The sequence below is a fragment of the Miscanthus floridulus genome, chromosome 4 (genome assembly GCF_019320115.1).
Source record: "Miscanthus floridulus cultivar M001 chromosome 4, ASM1932011v1, whole genome shotgun sequence".
Classification (NCBI taxonomy): Eukaryota; Viridiplantae; Streptophyta; class Magnoliopsida; order Poales; family Poaceae; genus Miscanthus; species Miscanthus floridulus.
In genome coordinates, this window is record NC_089583.1 from 102086205 (window position 1) to 102101296 (window position 15092).

At 44.9% G+C, this 15092-nt stretch overlaps 1 protein-coding gene and 1 pseudogene across 1 annotated transcript; one reads left to right on the forward strand and one right to left on the reverse strand.

Moving 5' to 3' along the window:
- Positions 1-997: 997 nt before the first annotated feature.
- On the reverse strand, positions 998-3513 carry LOC136550169 (myricetin 3-O-rhamnoside 1,2-glucosyltransferase UGT709G2-like; annotated as a pseudogene).
- A 4160-nt stretch (positions 3514-7673) lies between these two features.
- Positions 7674-9399, forward strand: LOC136552363 (photosynthetic NDH subunit of subcomplex B 3, chloroplastic-like). The gene is made up of 6 exons (XM_066543908.1): positions 7674-8006; positions 8142-8252; positions 8372-8428; positions 8576-8638; positions 8808-8870; positions 9073-9399. Exons 1-6 carry the CDS (start codon positions 7689-7691, stop codon positions 9121-9123), a joined length of 663 nt encoding a protein of 220 aa, XP_066400005.1. The 5' UTR covers positions 7674-7688; the 3' UTR covers positions 9124-9399.
- The last annotated feature ends 5693 nt before the right edge of the window (positions 9400-15092 follow it).

A 15092-nucleotide genomic window follows, 5' to 3' on the forward strand; every position in this document is an offset into this window, starting at 1 on the left:
AAAGACAGCTTCATCCCCATACACAAGGAAAAATGGCGTTTCACCCGTTGCTCGGTTAGCTATAGTGCACACTGCCCATAAAACTGTGGGGAGTTCTTCGACCCATTTTTATCGTATGCACTAAGCCTATCAAAAATATGGGTCTTGATCCCTTGCAGAATTATTCCGTTAGCACGCTCTACTTGATCGTTGGTCATCGGGTGGTAGGTTGAGGACCGATAATGCTTAATAGCATGCCTTTCACAAAAATTCTCAAATTTTTTGCTGGTAAATTGTGTAACATTATTCGAAAGTATTCGGTGTGGTACGTCAAAACGTAGTACAATGCTCCGCAAAAAATTGACTGTATTCTCTTTGGTTATCCGGCCTACTGGCTCAGATTCAACCCACTTTGTGAAAGTATCGATCGCTACAATCATAAATCTATAGCCACCCCGGGCCCTCGAGAAAGGACCAAGGATGTCGATGCCCCATGTGGCAAATGGCCAAGACAAAGGGATCGTATTTAACGCTTGAGCAGGTTGGTGAATCTGCCGTTTAAAAAACTGACAAGCTTCACATGTTTGAACCAACTCAGTGGCGTCTTCGAGCGCTGTAGGCCAATAAAATCCTTGTCTAAAGGCTTTCCCGACCAGCGTTCTGTGAGAGGCATGGGACCCACATATTCCTCCATGGATGTCGCGGAGCAAACTAATGCCCTCGGTCTGGGTGATACACTTGAGAAGAACCCCATTTCGCCCTGGCTTGTAGAGGGTACCATCTACCATTTGATAGCCCATGGCTCTATGGTTGGTTCGTTCTATGTTCATATCATTGACTAGAGTAGCCTGGTTTGTGAGGTACGTCCGGATTGGATCCATCCAGTTCTCCCCATTTCCATCTAGAGCGGCAGCACGAGCCGTATCGCCCAACATAGACTTCCTAAGAAATTCGCTGAGTATTGCCTCGTCGCTTGACAGATCAAGCGTGGGGTTTGAACCCGACTTTGACATCAGGATAGAGAGTTTTGTTAGCACCTCGACTAGTTGTGTTTTGAAAAATACTATATAAAATTTGTGGACAATTGTCTGTTGGACATCCAAAGTGATGGTCCTTTGCTGACGGACACCTACTTTGGAGCATTTTGCCAGAATACACTTTGGTTCGGTGAAATTAGGTCACAGGACACCGCAGACCAGCTGCAGCGGGTTGAGGAGAGAGAACAACGGTGAAATGGCATTCTTGTCCCCAGCCGCTTTCTTCTTTCTCTCTTCCTTTCTCTTTGCCGGCGGACACCCCATGTAGAGCACGGACCTCGTCGCCTATTAGGGTTTTCCAGCTCTATATATACTTCCTATAAGCCGTCGTCTTGGGATAAGAAAAGTTGTAAATCATCGACGTTTGTAACCTCACCCGATATAACGAAGATTTGCTGGCCGGTGTCCGTGGGTTTTCCCTTCTTCTTTGGAAGGATTTTCCACGTTAAAATCTCGTGTCCTCTGTGTTTGATCTGCTGATCTTCGTCATTTATATTGCCTATCGTTTCTAACATATCTAGATTAATTTTGATCCATTCATTTCAAGATTTTGGAGATGGTGTGTGTGTGCTGCTGACGTGCTGAGCTCCCTGATGAAGCTGACGAGGCGCTTGAACTCCAACGCCGATGCCCCGCCGTCGGCAACGTCACGCTTCACCTGCTCCGCCAGAGCACGAGCCGAGCTCCTGATCTCGGCGGACTCCATGGCTTCCCTCACCGTCCTCTCCACCACGCCTCTGTCGCACACGTCCTTCATGTCCAGCCCGTTCCTCCACACGGCGGCCACGAAGCGGCTGTTGATCTGCTGGTCGGCGAAGAAGGGCCAGCACACCATGGGCACGCCCTCCACGATGCCCTCCAGCGTCGAGTTCCACCCGCTGTGCGTCAGGAAGCACCCCACGGCGCGGTGCCGCAGGCACCCATGGCACGACGCACGCCCTGTCTCTCCCGACCGCGCCGATGGCTTCCTGGAGCGCGGCGTCCTGGCTGGCCCCGAGCATGTCCGGCCGGAGCACCCACAGGAACGGGTAGCCGGTGGCGACGAGCCCGTGCAGGAACTCGGTGAACTGCTCGTGGGAGATGACCGTGAGGCTGCCCAGGCTGATGTACACCACGGACCGCGCCGCCTCCGCCTGGCTGTCGAGCCACGCCATGCACCCGTCGTCGGGGCGCCACAGGCTCGTGGCCACCGCCGGCGCGGGGGACATGGCGTGCAGAGGCCCCACTGCGAACACGCCGCGCATCTCCATGGCGAGGTGCGCGAGGGACGACCGCTCCAGGGACGTGGTCGTGTTGACCATGAGAGCTCTGGCCTTGCGGCTGTGCAGGGTGGCCGCGACCACCCCCTTGATCAAGGGCTCCTCGTGCGTGCTGGTGAGTTGGCGGAACTGGATCGGGAGGTCTCGCCGTCGCAGGAAGTTCTCCATCCCCGGGACGCCGCGGATGGGCGCGTCGAGGTCGCCACCTTCGGGGAAGGGGAGCTCACCGAGGTCGAGAAGCCTGGGCACGGACAGGTACGCCAGCACGGCGCACGCGCTCACCGTGCGGTAGGAGATCGCCGGGACGCCGAGCTCCTCCGCGACGTCGACCACGAACGGCATTATACCGTCGCCGACGACGCACGTCACGGCCGGGAAGCCGTCGGCGTCTGCGCCTCCGCCTCCCGCGCGCAGCGAGGCGAGCAGGGCGCGGTACGCGGCGCTGGCCTTGGTGCGCAGGGCCTCCAAGAGTTCCGGGAGGCCGTCGACGGCGCGCGGGTCGTCGTCGGGGAGGCCGTCGGGCACGGACAGGAAGCGGAGGCGCGGCGAGGCGGCCGTGGCCTCGTCGGCAGCGGCGCCGAGGCGGCGGAGGTTGTGGTCGGTGTGGAGGAAGGTGACGTGGAGGCCCGCGCGGAGGAGCCCCGTGGAGAAGTGGAGGAAGCTGTTGAGGTGGCCCTGCGCCGGGGCCGGGAACACCAACACGTGCGCCGCCGCCTCCGCCATCGCCGAGTGACCTCCCTGCACCGCTCTATTCAAGTCTCAAGATGTCTCGACAATGGCGTCTATTTAAGGGGGAAGTGATGCGACACATGATCAATGCAGTGGTGGGATGTGATGGGATGGAAGCTGCCGCGACGGATCGAGCAGAGCACGGGCGGCGGCAGCAGCAGCACCACCACCACACGGTGGCTGACGCAGACGGCCGGCCCGTTGCTGGCGGTGGGCACGGTTGTTCGTCTAGGATAGGAAGCGAATCCGGAATGCCTCGGCTCGGCTCCTCTGTAAACGCTGACCAGAAAATGGTTGGTGGAGGCGGCATCGAGCTGCCCCAACGCACCACGCTGTCAGGCGCAGAGGCACGTGGGGCTGTTTGGATACTATCCTGGACACAGACTGGCTGGATGCTTCCTGGATGCTGCTTGTATCGCGTTTGCTTGCAGCCCTGTATCAGCTATCGTCTCAATGGCTCTGTTCGCTTGAGCTTATAGGTTAAAATTAGTTATATTTTTTTAAGTTGTGGAACAATATTTTTCTCTTTTAATAAATTAGTCGTAGCAGTAATAAATCCTGCCAAACAGAGCCAATATTGCAAGGCATTCAGAAAATCAAGCAGGGTTTTATAGCGTGTTTGGATTGTGCCTTTCAGGGAGCTTCTCAATCAGGCAATGATCGTGGCACCATGCCGACGAAATCGCGCGCCTGGCGTTACTTGCCTAGCAGATTCCAAGACGGCGAACAAACACGTTCGAGATAAAGGGCCACATCTAAAGTAAAAGGGTGCTGTTTTGGGAGGACGTTTGGATACAAGAAATCCCACTCAAGCTTATATTTCCATAGGTCAAAAGTCTATAAATGTTGTGGAGTCGTCTACTAGTAGAGGACTTTCGGGCCTTTATCACAAGCAGAGGAACAGGAATCACATCTAAGGTTGTGCTGATGTATAGTCAAATAACAACAAAGATTCCTATTGGCCTTCTGTTTAGATGGATTAAGATTTAAAATTAGCTGGTTAACAATTACCCCTATGCATCCAACCAGAATCAAAGTACACAATTCTTCGCATATTAAATTTATTGAACAAAATACTCTTGCAATGAATAGAATCGTCATATATAAATGAGGCCATACAGATAAATAAGCAAATCTAGGTTTACTATCCAAATCACACATTAATATCTCCAAGTTACCTATTAATGAAATTTAGAAATATGTCAACATGATAACAATGTAAACTCTCAATACAGCTATACAAGGGATTGAAGCTTTTGAAAATTTTCCCACAATATAAGCGATAGTATAAAGGATTTTGTTTGAACTAAGACACTTTCCACTTTATGAGGTTAAACTTTTACTCCTCGTCATGAGTAAAGAATTATCTTTATGTAAAATATTAGAAAGGAATTTGGCTTTAACAAAGAGTACATACTCCCTTCGTCCTTAAATATAGTGTGCTATGACTTCAAAAATTTGTACTAAAATATAATGCATTTTATGTGATGCTCATGCTCCTATTTGGCAAAGTTCATTAAAAAGAAAACCATAATTTAAGAAAAATATCCTTAATTGTGCTTAATTCATGGGTATATGCGGGGTTTTTACCTTTTGAGGTCATCGAGACATGATTTGGACTACCGTTTTTTTTTTATTAAAATATAGTTATATTTTTTAAGAAATACTCACTCTGTCTAAAAAAGAATTATATAAATACTCACTCTATCTAAAAAAAGAATGCAAATCTAGGTGTTTTCTTTGTTAAAGTATCTAAAGTTTGACCAAATATATAAATAAATAAAAATATTGATGTTTAAGACACCAAACAGATATACTATGAAAATATATCTCATGACAAACCAAATAATATTTATTTGATATCATAAATGTTGATTTTTTATAATTAGTCAAACTTAAGATACTTTAATTTAGTATTGTATTAGAATTAACTTCTTTTATGGTTAGAGGAAGTTGTATATGTGATTAAGAAAACATTACTCAAAATGAATATAGTTATCTCCAAGAGTTCCCAAGAATTTCTTTCCAAAATCATGAAGTTTTCCAACTCGCCAAAAAGTATGAGAGGAATAACTAAGACCATCTCGAACAATTTCCAACGGTTCACTCTTAAAACATAGAAAACAATTTTACATCAGGAATCATTTGCTATTTCTAAATTACCCTAACCACTTTTCTATATTCTTTCTCTCTGGGACATTTGCATCAAGAACTCTTTCTTTCTCTTTATTTCTTTCCATGGCCTTCCACTTTAGATTGGCTGACAGATACGCGAGTGGAAGATGCGCGGATATATCCGAGTGTTTGGTGATCTTTTACGAGTGCCAAAAGATTTGAAACTCTTGGAGACGCTCGCTACTAAAGGAAGTACTACTAGTCATGCAAAATTTGAAGATTCGACTCGGTGTGGTCGTAGAGATCTTCAAATTTAAGATTCGACTCGTTGGGCCACACAGTAGCACTCGTTGGCCTAGGCAATATGGGCCACGCAGTCGCACAGTAGCCATGTGTTGCCCTTGGCCATTCCATTTTGGGCTTGCGCTCTCACGCTTATGAGTTTATCTTCCTCTGGGCCAACTCCGGCAGCTGCGACGATGGTGACGCGGTTTCTGGTGAAAAGCTCGTGAGGTATGTTTTCCTCGTTGGAGCTTTTTATCCTCATCTTGGTTCTTCGGCGTCCACCGATTGGGGGTCTGTCATGGAGGCTGGAGGCGTCAGATGCCTTTCCTTGTGACGAAGGTTAATTTGGCTGACGGCTGTTTGCCGGGGCGTTTAACGTTTCAAGAGCACGTTGATTTGTTCGATGTGCTGCTGTTGCCATTTGTAAACTGTGATGCATCTTCGTACATACGGAGACCGGTTTCAAGCTTCCATCTTGATAGGCAGGCGTCCCAAGCGGAGGCGATGAAGACGATAAGGACCTGAAAAGGACTTCAATGTAATTTCTATTTGTACAAGGGGTCCTCTTACATGGGGCTGGATGTAATAATACGTTTGCATATTAAATAAAATCCAACACATTTTCTAAAAAAAAAAAAAGTGGTTCGAGCCTTCGAGGATCGGAGTCTGGATGGAGAGCCGAGAGACAGCCTGTCATGGCTATGGATCGCTACATATATATTTTATTAGTTATATATTTAAATTATTGTATATTTACATAAATGATAAAAACTATGTAGTCCATATAGACGTAAAAAGTACTTTTCCCCGCCCTCAAAATTGTTTGGTACCATGGGGTCATGATTCCCATCATGTTGGCCCATGATCCTAGCTGTCCACGTACTCCCTTTATTTCAAATTATAAGTCATTATTTTTCTGATACATCAAATTTGCTATGTATCTAGACATAACGTACGTCTAGATATATAGTAAATTTGATGTATTAAAAAATCAAAACAACCACTAAAGACAATTGGGTTTAAAAGGAGACATAATATATACAGTTCTTTGGGTGCCTGGCAATCTCAATATTGACTAGAAACAATTGATGTGAGACATAGTGTGGATGTACTATCCGCATTCAGAAATATAGTGTATTATGAAGACTTTAGGATAGCTTAAGAGAGAATACAAGGGCTTGTTTGGACACTTTAGTTCCTGGACTAAAGTTCTCCGGACTAAACTTTAGTCCTTACCCTGTTTGGATGGAGGCACCAATGGCCATTAAATGTACTGTACAAAAGACCAAAACACTCCTAATTAAAAGCTACTGTTCGGGAAAGATAGGGTTCCAGGGGAGGGTGTAGGGGAGTGTCTTTTTGGCCATTTATCCCTTTATTTAGTAACCCTAAGGGACTAATGGACTAATTGGTTTAGTCATCCCTTTAGTCATATTGTTTGGGTCTTTAGGAACTAAAAGGGGACTAAAAGAGGTGACTAAAGTTCAATCACCCCCATCCAAACATGCCCCGAAAGATGTAGGTGCTCGTTACTTTATTTCCTAATTAGATGCTATCACTAGCGTGATTAATAAAGTTTGGTTGATAAATGACAAGTACTAATGTAATACATCCAAATTTGTGTGACTATTTAATGCAAAACAACTGTTGGCCCTATAATCCTTTTGAGTATAATTTTTGAATGCTAGAACAATTGTGTTACACATGGAGAGAGTATCGTCTATGTTTTTGCTGTAATTTAAAAATAAGCCATTAAAACAAGAAAAAGGCGCCTACGGCCGTGAAATGAATTTAAAAATAAAACTACTTTTTAGTAACTTATTATGGTAGGTATTTTTTTCTTAAATGCATGTACTGATGTACTCTATTGCCTTTATACATGAAACGAGTCCTGAACTTTGTAGAAAAAGAGTACTGTAAGGAAATATGATGTATCTAAACTATCTTGGTATATGCGCGCACATGTGCATCCTGTTAAATTGTTTCCTGGAAAACAAATATAGTTGAAAACTTTTTTTTTTGAGAAACAGTTGAAAACGTTTTATAAATGGTTTCACTGCGAACAGAAAGTCGCCAGGCCCAATGGACCCAAAAAAAAAAGATAAATCCAGCTCATCCACTCGATACAAATATCACCAACCTATCTGGCAGAAAAAAGTGCAGCTGGTGACCTGGCTGCGTCTGCTCGAGCGGCACCACTACCGCACTAGCACTCTGGCAGGTCCTCGCCGTCCACAAGCACCAGTTCGTCTCCCGGATAAGACGATAATTCGAGCCAAAAAGTATGATCACACAGACACAGCTACACAAGGCAGCGCGTGCGCGCGCGTCGTCACACAGCCCAAGACCACCGCGCTTGCACTTTCATACCACCAGGGAGGGGGAGGGAGCAACCATGCACCTCACGGGTGTCCTCGGCGTGTCGTCGCCGCCTCTCGCTCCGTTCCACTGCAGCTGCAGCGGCGCCAAGAAGCAGAGCTGCTCGCTGCGCCCGCCGCGGCAGCAGCAGAGGAGGCGCCTCCGCGTCGCCCGCGCCGTCGAGGTGGGCGCGCCGGAGCCGGAGCAGGTGGAGGAGCCGTCCATCGACTTCGCGTTCGTCAGCGTGAGTTCCTCTCGCTCGCGCCCCCCTTGTTTTTCTTCTTTTTGAAGCGCCGAGATAGCGCAGGCAGTGCGCACGACGTACGCGCGTTCGTGATCGGTTGACTTTGAATTGGTGCGCGCGCTCGTGATGTTGCAGCCGCGGCTGCTGCCGGACGGGACCCCGGACGTGCACTATCGGACGGCGCGCGGCGGGCAGAAGCTCAGGGACATCATGCTCGACGGCTACATCGACCTCTACGGGCCCTACGTGAGTCACTGCACGCGGCGCCGGCGATCTCGCTCTCGCTTTGCTCGCCGTACCATCGCCACCTGTCTTTCTTGCATCAGCAATTGAATCGTTTTCACCGCTGCTTTCTGCTGCCGCAGGATAAGGTTCTTCTCAACTGCGCAGGAGGCGGCGTGTGCGGGACCTGCCTCGTCGAGGTAAATCAAATGCAACCAGTCACAATGCAGTTTCAGAAATATTTCTTGTCAAGGGCTGAAAGAAGGAACCCTGCCTGTTGCGATTGCAACCAATAATCCAACGAGATCCGCGCCGCTTGACACTTTGCCGCTTGGCTAATTTTACAGGTGGTTGAAGGCAAGGAAATGATGTCCCCGAAAACTGAAGTGGAGAAGGAGTTGCTCAAAAGGGTCTGTAGTTTGTACACACGACTCCCTCTGTTCATCAGAAGCTGCCATTTTTTTCGTCAAAAGAATAAACTTGCAAAATTCCTACTTTTTTTAAGTAAGAGATGTTTCACCGGAGCATGCCCTGGATTGAACTTGTTCTTTGTACTAACCTTTTTGCGCCAATTTTCAGAAACCCAAGACGTGGAGATTGGCGTGTCAGGCAACGGTGGGCAATGCAGATTCAACTGGACAGGTATGGATAAAGGACGCTTTCACGCACTGTATTCCCAAACGTGACAGAAAATTAAACTGTCCGTTCTGAAAGTTGCTCTGAAAAATCACTTATTCCTGAATATATGCTGCCACTGGATAACGTTTTAGCCAGTGCCCAGAGCTGCTTCATGTTTTTTTCACAAGGCTATATAGCATTCCTCTGAGATTTGTTATTTACGCAGATGATCATTCAACAATTGCCAGAGTGGAAGGTACATGAGTGGGACAAGTAGGAGTTATTGTTTACTTGATCTTAAAGAGTGCTGTCTCGTGGCCATATTATAGATTACATGCAATGGAAGTGGGAAAAAATAAGAAGCAGTTGATTAGTAGAAGAGCTGGTGCAGATCGATGAAGCCTTTTCATACTCCAAAGTCCAAACAAAATCCTGGGCATGTTTTCTCACCATTTGTAGCAACCGAATGGAGCATGGATCAATTAGCCCCGTTCTGTAAACTGTTCCCTTTATACAAAACAAACAAAGGCAACTGTTCATGATCCTCGAAAAACCTGATTTTTTTTTCACGAAAAAACTGTTAGCGCTGCTACGGCCTATGGCTACTGAAGTCTCTAATGATCCTGCTGGACCGTTGGCGCGGGAAGATGATGTTGCGGCTGCCGATGGGCCTCTCTGGACTGCTCGACGGCCTCAGCCCAACAGGTACTACTCAGGCCCAGAATGGCCCCCTGTTTGGTTTGGTGGGCTAAAAAAGATTAAAAGAGACCTTTTAGTCCATTTTAGTCAGGGTGTTTGGATCCAAAGTGACTAAAAGGTGAGGAAACCTGGGCCATGTTTAGTTACTCCAAAACTCCCAACTTTAACACTATGCAAAAAGAAGATTTTCCGTCACATCAAACTTGCGGTACATGCATGGAGTACTAAATGTAGATGCAATTAAAAACTAATTGTACAGTTTGGTTGAACTTTATGAGACGAATCTTTTGAGCCTAATTAGTCAATGTTTGGACAATAATTCACAAATACAAACGAAAGTGCTACAGTGTTCGCCGTCACATCGAACACGGTACAAACGCCAACTTTGCCACGAACTAAACGAGGCCCTGACTAAAAGGTGGGCTTTAGTCTCATTTAGCAATACTTGGATGACTAGTTGGCTAATGCACTTTTTAGTCCCATTTAGTCATAGTGTTTAGGTAAAAATAACTAAATGAGACTAGATTTAGGGCGTGTTTGATTGCGCTCCTGCGGCTCCGGCTCTGGCTCGGCATGCGTGGGCGCTGTGCTCTCCTGTACATCCTTGTAGCAACTAAAAAACCGGCTCCGGCTCCTTCCCAAACCAACGTAAAATCAGGAGGAGCTGTGAGAGCCAGAATTTTGGGGCTCCACTACAGTGCACTACAGTGCGGAGCGGGGAGCCGGCCGTAGCCTCACCAAACGCGCCCTTAGGAGGTGAGGAGTGAACCAAACATCTCCTAATATAAGCGGAAACAGAACACATCATGAATCGAATCATTCTCTCTAGGCCACTATCCTGGGGGACGCCTGACTGTCGACCCAGGTGGCAGGAAGCCGGACAGCAAACCCACCTACCCCTCATCCTCAAAAAAAAATTCTTCCCTCACTTTCTTCACTAAATTAGGGCCAATTTAATTGTGTTTTTGGGCCAGACAGCTGATCAGGGCAGCAGCCATACAATAAAAATTCAAAATTGCTGACATCATCATATATCCATTCTTTTTGAAGTAAAAAAAAATCATAACTACTAAACAAGTATCCTAATTAAAATTCGATTGCACTATCGTGTTCCTTATAATAAATCCTTCAAATCAAGATCTCACTTGGGTATATTTAGAAAAAATTATTTACGTATATAATACGGAATGTAATAAATCCATCGTAGAACATCACATTAGCACTACACGAACATCACAAAGTATAGAATAGAACATCAAATGTATATTATGTGAACATCGCAAATATCATGAAATATAAAATAAAATAATAAAATTAGTGAAGAAACAATTAGAGTCAAATAAAAAGAAAAAAAAGCTACCGAACATCACAAAAATATATCCTAGAACATCAATGTATACTACCAAACATAACAAATATGTTGATCATCACATTAACACTAAATGAACATCACAAAATGTAGCATAGAACATCATATGTATACTACGTGTGAAAGGTCCTAATGTCTAGAGGGGGGTGAATAGCCTATTAAAAACATCTACAACAACACTAAGCCAAGTGGTTAGATAAATATGAGGCAAACCAAGTTTTACGCTAGCCTACTAAAAATACAAGCCACCTACCATAATTCTAGTTGCTATAGTCTCTAAGCACACGAAGGCTAGATCACTACCACTAACTTAGTGAGCTCTCAAAGACTAACTATAGAGCCTTACTAACCACTAGACAAGACACAAGTTAGCTCTCAAGACTAATTACACTAAAGAGCTTAGCTACACTAGAAATATAAATACAAGAGTGAGGTAGTGAAGATATACCGTCGTGCCAAGTGACCATCAATCAATCACAATAGAAATCCTCGGAGATAATGATGACACAAGATTTTTCACCGATGTTCACTTGCTTGCCGGCAAGCTAGTCCCCGTTGTAGCGATTCACTCACTTGGAGGTTCACGTACTAATAGGCGTCACACGTGTAACCAACAATCGGATACCGCACAACCAATACAAGATGAGGATCCACATGCCACGAGCGATCTACTAGAGTACCTTTTGGCTCTCCGCCGGGGAAAGGTAAAAACCCCCTCACAATCACCACAATCGGAGCTAGAGACAAGCACCTTTCTCCGCTCGACGATCCTCGCTGCACCAAGCCATCTAGGTGGCGGCAATCACTAAGAGAAACAAGTGAAATCCGCAGCGAAACACGATCACCAAATGCCTCTAGATGCAATCACTCAAGTAATGCACTTGGATTTACTCCCAATCTCACAAAGATGATGAATCAATAATAGAGATGAGTGGAAGAACTTTAGCTTAGCTCACTAGGTTGCTATCTCAATGAAAATAACCAAGAGGGTGAGCTAGAGATGGCTAAAATAGTGTTTCAAGGTTATCAAAGAAGCAAAATAGTGTTGCGTTATCAACCACCGAAGTCGAATACATATCCGCCGGTAGTTGTTGTGCACAAATACTTTAGATAAAGGCCACCTTGAATGACTTTAGAATCAAGTTCAAGAAAGTACCATTGCTATATGATAATGAGAGTGTAATCAAGTTAACCAACGATCTGGTTCAACATGCAAGAACAAAGCACATTAATATCCGTCACCATTTCATAAGAGATCACCAATAAAAATGGGACATTTGCATTGAGAGTGTAGGCACCGAAGATCAACTTACCGATATATTCACCAAGCCATTGGATGAGAAAAGATTTTACAAGCTAAGGAATGAGTTGAACATATTGGATTTCTAAAATATGTGTTGATGCACCCCCACTCATATGACATGCCTCTTCTTCGAGCAATCCAAGGTAAAAGTTGATTGGCATGGCATACATCCTTGCTAAGGACATGTTTAGTGTATCTAAACATCTTTCACATTTAATAGGCTCATTCATGAAAATCAAATGAATTTGATGATTATATGGTACCACTATTGCTTCTATGCTTATTTTGATCTAGTGGTAGCATATGACATATTTGTAGGCTTGTAAACCTAGTGTTTGATCTAAAAAATGAGCTCTAAGTGTTTAACTCAACATGGTACAAGATAACCCTTATTTGAACGTGTGAAGAAGCTTGTCTTTGGATCAAACCGAGTTAAATATCTTTGGCAAATGATCTAGATTGGACCAAATTTGAAAAAATGATCCTCGCCCCATTGATTAACATTGACAATCTCAATCTATCTACATTTTAAACCTTTGTGGTCATTGATGACAAAGGGGGAGAAAAATAAATATATTAGTGATATTAGTACATGGGGAGAAAACACAAAGATATTAGTGTACTAAGATGGTAAAAAGACAACAAAGGGGGAGAATTTGACATAGGGGAAGAGATATGACAAAGGAAATGGATCAATTAAAATTTTGAGCACACAAGTAGGGGGAGCAAGCTCATGAACTTGTATGGTGCATTTCATATGTTTGCTTGCATGGCACAAGTTCTTAAATTTCAATATCCATGCTTGTGTGGTGTATGCTAGTTGTATGCTTGGATGATGAAATGAAAAATTAGCATGCATATGTTATCTAGTGATTTCATTTCTAAGTGGTATCAAGCTAACCATGATGCTAAGGATGGTATATTGGTGTACTCCGATTGATATCATGCTTCAAAGGTCCGTCTTTTATACCTTAGCATTACTTGGTAGACATTGTCTCCTATATTTTCTATCTAAGCATATATGGAAGCTTCAATCCAAACTCTTAGCACATATGTAGGGGGAACAAGTGCTACCATATGGAGTTCATAAAACTTATCCATATCTTTTACACATAGTAAATATGCTTGGGTAAGCAACATAGATTCAATTGAATTTTAATTCATATCTTTGTGAAAGGGTTGTCATCAATTACCAAAAAGAGGAAGATTGAAAGCTTAAATTTGGTTTTGGTGAATTGATGAAACCCTAAGTGCTAACCTAGTTTATCAAGTGATCATAAGATAGGTAGCACATTCCAAGTGGTGAAGCAAATGAAGATCATGACATGATGATGGTAATGCCATGGTGATGATCAAGTGCTTGGACTTAAAAAGAAGAAAGAGAAAAACAAAAGGCTCAAGGCAAAGGTATAAGTGGTAGGAGCCAATTTGGTTTTGGTGATCGAGACACTTAGTGAGTGTGATCATATTTAGGATCGATAGCCGTACTATTAAGAGGGGTGAAACTCGTATCGAAATGTGGTTATCAAAGTGCCACTAGATGCTCTAACTCATTATATATGCATTTAGGATCTAGTGGAGTGCTAACACCCTTGAAACATTTGTGGAAATATGCTAACACATGTGCACATGGTGATACACTTGGTGGTTGGTATATTTGAGCAAGGATTAGAAACTTCACCATCGGAGTGCGGACAGTTCGACGGTGCCACCGGCGCCCTGTACAGAAAAGACAGGGTTTCATAGAGTAGATCGGACGCTGGCTTCGACTGGACCGGCGCGTTCGGTCAGTAGAAGCAGTGAAGACTCTAGCGTCGGTCTTCGATCGGACGCTAAGTGGGTGCGTTCGGTCTCACTGATGTGGCAGCGCATAGAGGAGACGTTGAGTGATCGGACGCTGGGTGAGTCTGGTCGGGCATGACCGGACGTGTATCCGGTCATGATTTTTCTCGAATGGAACCTTACTGGAAATGATCGGACGCTGGGGTCCTGTGTCTAGTCGTGTTCAAACTGATGTGTTTGGTCTTCACTTGACCGTTGAGATCGGGCGATCAGCGTTTAAAGCTGATGACACATGGCAAGCATCGGGTGACCGAACGCTGGGGTCCTGCATCTAGTCGATTTGACTAGAGCGTCCGGTCACCCCGTGTTGTGTCCAGTGAAAGGGTATAATGGCTCTATTTCGTGGAGGCTTCTATTTAAGCCCCATGGCTGGCTCAAGCTCACTCTCTTGGCCATTTGCATTGACATAGCAACCTTGTGAGCTTAGCCAAAGCCCTCCCACTCATCTCCATCGTAGATTCAACATCTTTGTGAGATTGGGAGAGAATCCAAGTACATTATTTGAGTGTTTGCTTCTAGAGACACTTGGTGTTCGTGTTTCACTGTGGGATTCGCTTGTTACTCTTGGTAGTTGCTGCCACCTAGATGGCTTGGAGCAGCAAGGATCATCGAGCGGAGGTTGGTGATTGTCTCCGGCTCCGATCAAGGTGATTGTGAGGGGTTCTTAACTTTTCCCGGTGGAGAGCCAAAAGGTACTCTAGTGAATTGCTCATGGCTTATGTGATCCTCATCTTGTGTTGGTTGTGCGGCACCCTATTGAGGGTTTAGCGTGTGATGCCAATTAACGCGTAAACCTTCAAGTGAGTGAATCACCACAATGAGGACTAGCTTGCCGGCAAGTAAGTGAACCTCGGTAAAACATCATTGTGTCATCATTTGATTCTGAGGTGATTGGTCTTTATTGATATTCATTCTTATGATTGATTGGTTCACTCATCGACTCGGCGGTATAACCATCTCGCTCACTCTTTTTACATTACCGTAAACTAGTTATCAAGCTCTTTAGTGTACCTAGTTGTGAGAGCTTGTTAGT

What these genes read in the sequence shown, in the direction of transcription:
- LOC136552363 (XM_066543908.1), top strand. Translation starts at nt 7,689, where the DNA reads ATGATCACACAGACACAGCTACACAAGGCAGCGCGTGCGCGCGCGTCG. An exon ending in TCGACCTCTACGGGCCCTAC is followed by an intron (nt 8,253 to 8,371) that starts GTGAGTCACTGC and finishes CTGCTGCCGCAG; the next exon opens with GATAAGGTTCTTCTCAACTG. An exon ending in GCGGGACCTGCCTCGTCGAG is followed by an intron (nt 8,429 to 8,575) that starts GTAAATCAAATG and finishes CTAATTTTACAG; the next exon opens with GTGGTTGAAGGCAAGGAAAT.